This window comes from Pithys albifrons, chromosome 2, assembly GCF_047495875.1.
Source record: "Pithys albifrons albifrons isolate INPA30051 chromosome 2, PitAlb_v1, whole genome shotgun sequence".
Classification (NCBI taxonomy): domain Eukaryota; kingdom Metazoa; phylum Chordata; class Aves; order Passeriformes; family Thamnophilidae; genus Pithys; species Pithys albifrons.
Genome location: NC_092459.1, coordinates 10,830,358 through 10,836,357, shown reverse-complemented (window position 1 = coordinate 10,836,357; position 6,000 = coordinate 10,830,358). Strand labels below are relative to the sequence as shown.

The 6,000-nt window shown below is 47.5% G+C and overlaps 1 protein-coding gene across 1 annotated transcript; it reads left to right on the top strand.

Moving 5' to 3' along the window:
- The first annotated feature begins 1,393 nt into the window (after positions 1–1,393).
- LRATD1 (LRAT domain containing 1) lies at positions 1,394–4,802 on the top strand. Its single transcript, XM_071548329.1, has 2 exons — positions 1,394–1,505; positions 2,088–4,802. The coding sequence occupies exon 2, from the start codon at positions 2,125–2,127 to the stop codon at positions 2,977–2,979; it is 855 nt and encodes a 284-aa protein (XP_071404430.1). The 5' UTR covers positions 1,394–1,505; positions 2,088–2,124; the 3' UTR covers positions 2,980–4,802.
- The last annotated feature ends 1,198 nt before the right edge of the window (positions 4,803–6,000 follow it).

Below are 6,000 nucleotides of genomic sequence, written 5' to 3'. Positions count from 1 at the left end.
TGTCAGTCTTTGAATGACACCAAACAAACCCTTTATTTTTTTCCATTTCTGAAGTGATGCCTTTGCATAAGTTAAAAAAATTATGAGAACAAAAACATGCTCTTCTAGAAAGACAGCTATATCAATATTTGAATGGAAAACAAAAAGGGTCATTTATCTAAGACACTCAGTATTTGAGCCACATGAATTTACGTATACAGCTCGTATACTGAAATTCAGTATATTTATTTAAGGATGTACTTCTCTCTATCACAAGAATAAAGTGATGGCATTATTGTCCTCAGTTAATTAAACCTGAAGACTGGGAACAGGGCAGCAGTGGAGATATTATCCACTGAAACACTGAAAAGCAGAAATACTTATGTTGAGATGACAAAGCTATTTCCACTGTGAAGAAAGTAGATTTACTTTTAGCTAAAAATGGTACTTTAATATGACTCACATCTGAACCACAGAATGTAATTCGATTTTTTCATGAAGTGTCTTAAAATATTTAAATTCTTACTTTTCAAAAGTTTGCACAGTTAGAGCACAAGACTTAAGTCAGAATAACCAGGTTACAATCCCATCTTTGACACAACCTCATGGGAAAAGGGTGGTCAAATGAATTAATCTTTTCAGTTTCATCTCCATCATGTGCAAAATTACATGTGAAAGTGTGTACTGTTATTAGCTACTAATGGTGACAGATTTTAGACTTCACACATTTTCAGAAGGAATGGACTGCTACTGTCAGGCAGTCTCATTTTTTACTCAAGACAAGCCACAGCACGTCTGGGGACGTACGTCTTCAGTCACATCTGAGGACAACCCACAACCATTACTTCGTCTAGATGTGAAAAGGCAGAGTCATCTCACCGAATGCCAATCACCAAACATTCCAACTGCACATCAAGGCTAAAGCAAGAAACAATGGCAAGGCACTTCCTTCCTGCACTTGGAGGTGCAAGAGGCGAGAGGACGACCCTCTGGAAATGCGCGACTCTCCTCTGGGGAACCCAGAGCAACAGCTCAGACCGCACAGGTACACCCTGAGGCTGCCGAGGTGGCAGAGGGGCACCCACCTCCAGCATCGAGGGACGGAGCAACTCTTGCCCATGCGCGTCCCACCTGCTGAACCCGGACGGGTTAGTTGGATGGAAATTACTTTTTTTCAAAATTTTCTTTTTATTTTCTCCTTTTCCCTCCGGCGAAGGGCTGCCTCGGCGGCTGCAGCCAAGGGGTTACTGTCCTTCTCCGGGGCAGCTGCTCTGTGCGGGCCGGGGCGGGATCGTGGGCCGTGATGGGGCCCAGCCCCGCCAGCGCCGGGCGCGGCCAATGAGCGGGGCGGGGCGGGCTCGGCGGCGGCGCCGCCGGTACTTAGGGCTGCCGGAGGGGCCGCGCAGCCCAGAGCGGCGCGGGCGGAGCAGCCGGGGAGGACGGAGCTCGTTTCCTTCTGCGGCGCCCATGGGGACAGGACGACTTTAAAGGAGTTTGGGGGGGTTCTGGCGCTGGGCGACTCACGGGTACGGAGGAGGACGGGAGGGACCCCTCGAGTGGGGGTGGGTGCAGGTGCAGATCTCCTGCTCCTTGCCGGGTCCCGGGCGGGCTGCGGGGACCGGGCGGGGAGGGGTGCCAGCTGCGGAGCCGGGGGCTCCTTCAGCCGCCTCCCCACAGCCTCGGCTCGGCTGCGGCGGTGGAAGGGAGGGCTCGGGACTCTCCGACCAGACCCTCCCCGCGGCCCCGGAGCCCTCTGCCCTCGCAGGGCGGGCAGCGGAGCCTCCCGGGGCAGTCGGTCCCCCCGCGCGGGGCTGCTGGCGGCGGGAGCCTCCTCCTCTGCCGGCGCTGCGAGCCAGGTCCGGGACCGTGGGGGAGCGCCGGGGGTCGGGGCTCTCCCCTGCCCCGCACCCTGCGGGCAGGGGAAGGATCCGCGATGGGAGTTTACCCCTTGCAGGGAGGGGAGGGACGGAGGCTTAGGATGGAATCGCTGAAGTCTTTTGTATGTGCCTTCATTTTTTTTTCTTTCGCTCTTTCTTTCCTTTCCTCCGTTTGCACTCTGCTCCCCATCTCTTGTTCTCTCTGTCTATGCCCACCCCACCCTCCCTCAGATCCGGCGATTCCTGCCCTCGTCTCGCCCTGTCATTGATGGGAAATCAACTGGATCGCATCACCCACCTGAATTACAGTGAGCTGCCGACCGGGGACCCCTCGGGGATCGAGAAGGACGAGCTGCGCGTCGGGGTGGCTTACTTCTTTTCGGATGAGGAGGAGGACCTGGACGAGCGAGGCCAGCCAGACAAGTACGGCGTGAAGGGCTCCGGCAGCCCTGGCCAGGAGACGCCCACCCACCACCTCCACCACCAGCTAGTGCTGAACGAGACCCAGTTCTCCGCTTTCCGCGGCCAGGAATGCATCTTCTCCAAGGTCAGCAGCGGCCCCCAGGCTGGGGACCTCAGCGTCTACTCGGTGTCAGCCCTGCCTGCCCTCTGCAAGCCGGGGGACCTGCTGGAGCTGCTCTACCTGGGCCCGTCGGAGCACCCGCCGCCACACTGGGCGGTGTACGTGGGCGCTGGGCAGATCATCCACCTGCACCAGGGACAGATCCGCCAGGACAGCTTGTACGAGGCGGCCGCGGGCAACGTGGGCCGGGTGGTGAATAGCTGGTACCGCTTCCGCCCGCTGGTGGCGGAGCTGGTGGTGCAGAACGCCTGCGGGCACCTGGGCTTAAAAAGCGACGAGATCTGCTGGACTAACTCCGAGAGCTTCGCCGCCTGGTGCCGCTTCGGGAAACGGGAGTTCAAAGCCGGGGGGGAGCTGCAGGCGGCTGCCGGCACCCAGCACCAGCAGCAGTACTATCTCAAGATTCACTTGGCAGAGAACAAGGTGCACACAGTGAGGTTCCACAGCCTGGAGGATCTAATACGCGAGAAGCGCAGGATCGATGCCAGTGGCAAACTGAGGGTGATCAAAGACCTGACTATAGTGGATGGGAAAGAATAGGGAGGAGCAGGACTATATGGCTATCTTCTTTCTGCCCTGCCCGGGGAGACCAGCCTGCCACAGAGACAGGAGGCTGCACCTTCCTTCCGTGGGACGCGACTGGAAGCAGGATCCATGGCAACATTCCAAAAAAAACCAGCATTCTTTACACCCATAGCCAGTATTTTGTTTGGCTTTTAATAACATTAATGCTGAAAGAGCGAGTGAGAGGAAGGGGGGAGGTGCAGGAAGGCTGCTCTCGGAGTATATGGACAACGTCTCTGCTGTCGATCAATGTTGACCATTATAGCAACATGCCAATAAAATTTCAAATTGAAATTTCTTTTTTAATTTTTATTTCATGGCTTTAATCCATGATAAGTTCTAAACATCTGGGACTGTGGATGTGGATCTAGCTAATATTTGCCTTGCAGCCAAACAGAAGTATCAGTCATACTTAGCTCTGGGAGAGGAAGGGGGTGTTAGGGTGGGGGGAAAAATGTTTTGGTTTTTTTCTCAGCACTGTTGCTTCAGCCTGTAGCTGCAACCCAAATTTTGTCCCAGTCAACTCTGGCAAGTTATTTACAGGGGAAAATGCTTTCACGTTTCTGGTTGAAATCTGTCACATTTAAAATATTTACCTTTGTTTTCTGCTTGCAGCTCCATGCTAAATGTCATCATAATGCATAAGCTCTTTCCACCTCTTCCCTCTTCTCATTCTTCCTGCCTTTTTTCTTCTGAAAAAAAAAAGTTGGTGAACAACTGTTTTCCTAAAACTAAATTCATTCGTTAAAGGAGATGGTGTATTTTGGGGAACAGTATCCTCTGTGTTGCTCCTCAGGGATCCAGCCTCTAGGATCTCATGCTTGAGCTGTGGATTTGTATCGCTGTAGTGATTCTCACTGCACCACTGCTTCAATACCTCTTCATGCACAGGTCAACAGAATCCTGGAAGAAACAAAGAATTTTGAATTCTGCATGTTGCCTCTTTGAAACAGCAATTTATTGCATATTTGCAATTCCACTTAAAGGAAATACATGTAATGTGGCCAAGTTCATCTTGCATTTCAAATTTCCAGCAACTAAAAATTCTATTCAATGTAAGTTTAGAAATCCACAGCAGCATTTGAAAGATGCCTTTTAATGTGACGTGAGCAATGCCTTCTCTGTATTTCAGATCCTGTTCACTGATTGATCTTTCAATTCAAAACTTGGAATTAAGCAGAGAATTAAATATATGTATCTTTTAAAAGTCTAAGCAAGTACACTGGGGCATTTCTTTTTATTATTATTCTGAGCTGCATACAGCTTGTAATGAGCATTTTGTCTTTGCATGTTTCAGTGCTGGAAAGAAAATGCATTTGTTTTTGTCCTCTCTTCTGATATCAATGTCAGACTACAGAAAAGAAGTAATACACCTCTCTTGTATCTATGATACATTCCACCCCCATCAATGTACTGTGTCCTAACTCCTTGTTTAATACAAAAAAAAGTCATAAGCAACCTTGTTGCAACAGTGATTTCATTTCTACAAAACATACCTCCCATAGCTGAAGCTGTGAGGATGGACTGTACTTCGTTATAATACAGGTGTTAGCATAAATATCTTTTGAAAACCAAACATAATCCAAACCCAAACATCTACCCTCAAAACTGCACCCCCTCAGTGAAGGTCATCTAACTGGTTATGTGGTAATGGCCAGTGTTACTCTTGTCCCCTCCCCTAAAGTACCTTGTTTAGTACAGTGTAGCGTAAAAATGTGAATTGTAATTACTGTTGAAATAGCCTCAAACCACAGCATACCTTGTAATAAATGTGTAATATTTTAGCTTTATACAGACGATACTTGCTGTCTGATGATGGCTTTTCCCATAACATGAACAGAATCTTCTACGTAGTAGTTGTGTAACTTCATTATTGTACCATATTAGGTCTCCTAAATTGTCTGATAGAACTGATTTCCCTGTACCACTTGGTAAGAGCACTGTGGGATTGCAGAAAGGCACTGGCTTTACAACAAGGCACTTGCAGAAAGTTAAAAAGTGGTGGGAGAAGGAAAGGTGGGTAAAAGTAATTTACTCTTATTTTCCCTTGTAAAAAATATGCTTTAGAGACATAAGGTTGTAAGAGACAGGGAGAATAACATGAAGAGGGAATAAATAACAAAATGTTTATGAATGAAGGTAAGAAAAATGAAGTAAGTAGAGTCCCAGTGTTATTTTTGATTTCTGGAATGCTTTTTCTTCAAAGTGCTGTTAGTTTAATAACATAGGATTAGACAGAGGTTCCTTACAAGGACAGCATTATACATCTTCACTAGTAAAAATTAAAAAATACCGGCTTTGAACTTTTCACTGTGCTTTCTGAATACTCTGTCACTCTGGCTAAACAGCCATTTTAACTCTGGATTTCTTTGTAATGATTCACTAACCTGGGTCATAAACTTGACACTTTCCCTTGTTTTACCTAGCTAGATATAGAAAGGCATTTTGTAGAATATAAAAGAATTGACAGGAACTAGTGTATGCTTATTTATTCAAGGTCTGTCAGAAAACTTTGGCATAACTCCAGATTCGTACAGATAAAGGTACAACAATGTAAGCCCTTAGTCCTTTGCATTAGGACTGGAGAAAATATACTGGACATCGTCATAGATGATATTAACTTAGGGTATCGTATTGCCATGGCGCTGTGTTCAAGTATCAGTCTGTAATTAACAAGGGTACCCATATACTTACTTTTGCTGTTTATTCTCTTGCTAGATTTCAGTCCAGAGCTATGGACAGGAATCTGGCCCTAAATCATGAGTACATTGAAGTTAATGAAAAGGCTCTTGCTGACTTCACTGAGCTTTGGATTAGGTTGTAGGAGGTGGTTAAAATTTGTGGACCTTGAGGAAGAGTGAAATTTAAGGTGACAGTGCAGAGACCAGAAGGGCCACCTTTCTGAGATGGCAGACAGTGGACAACATGAGAAAACAAGGGAAGAAAACAGACTAGTTCTGAAACAAGCAGTATTAACTTGAGGTGGCAGTAGGGAAT

Excerpts from the sequence above, each read along its gene's own strand:
- LRATD1 (XM_071548329.1), top strand. The coding sequence starts at position 2,125 with ATGGGAAATCAACTGGATCGCATCACCCACCTGAATTACAGTGAGCTG.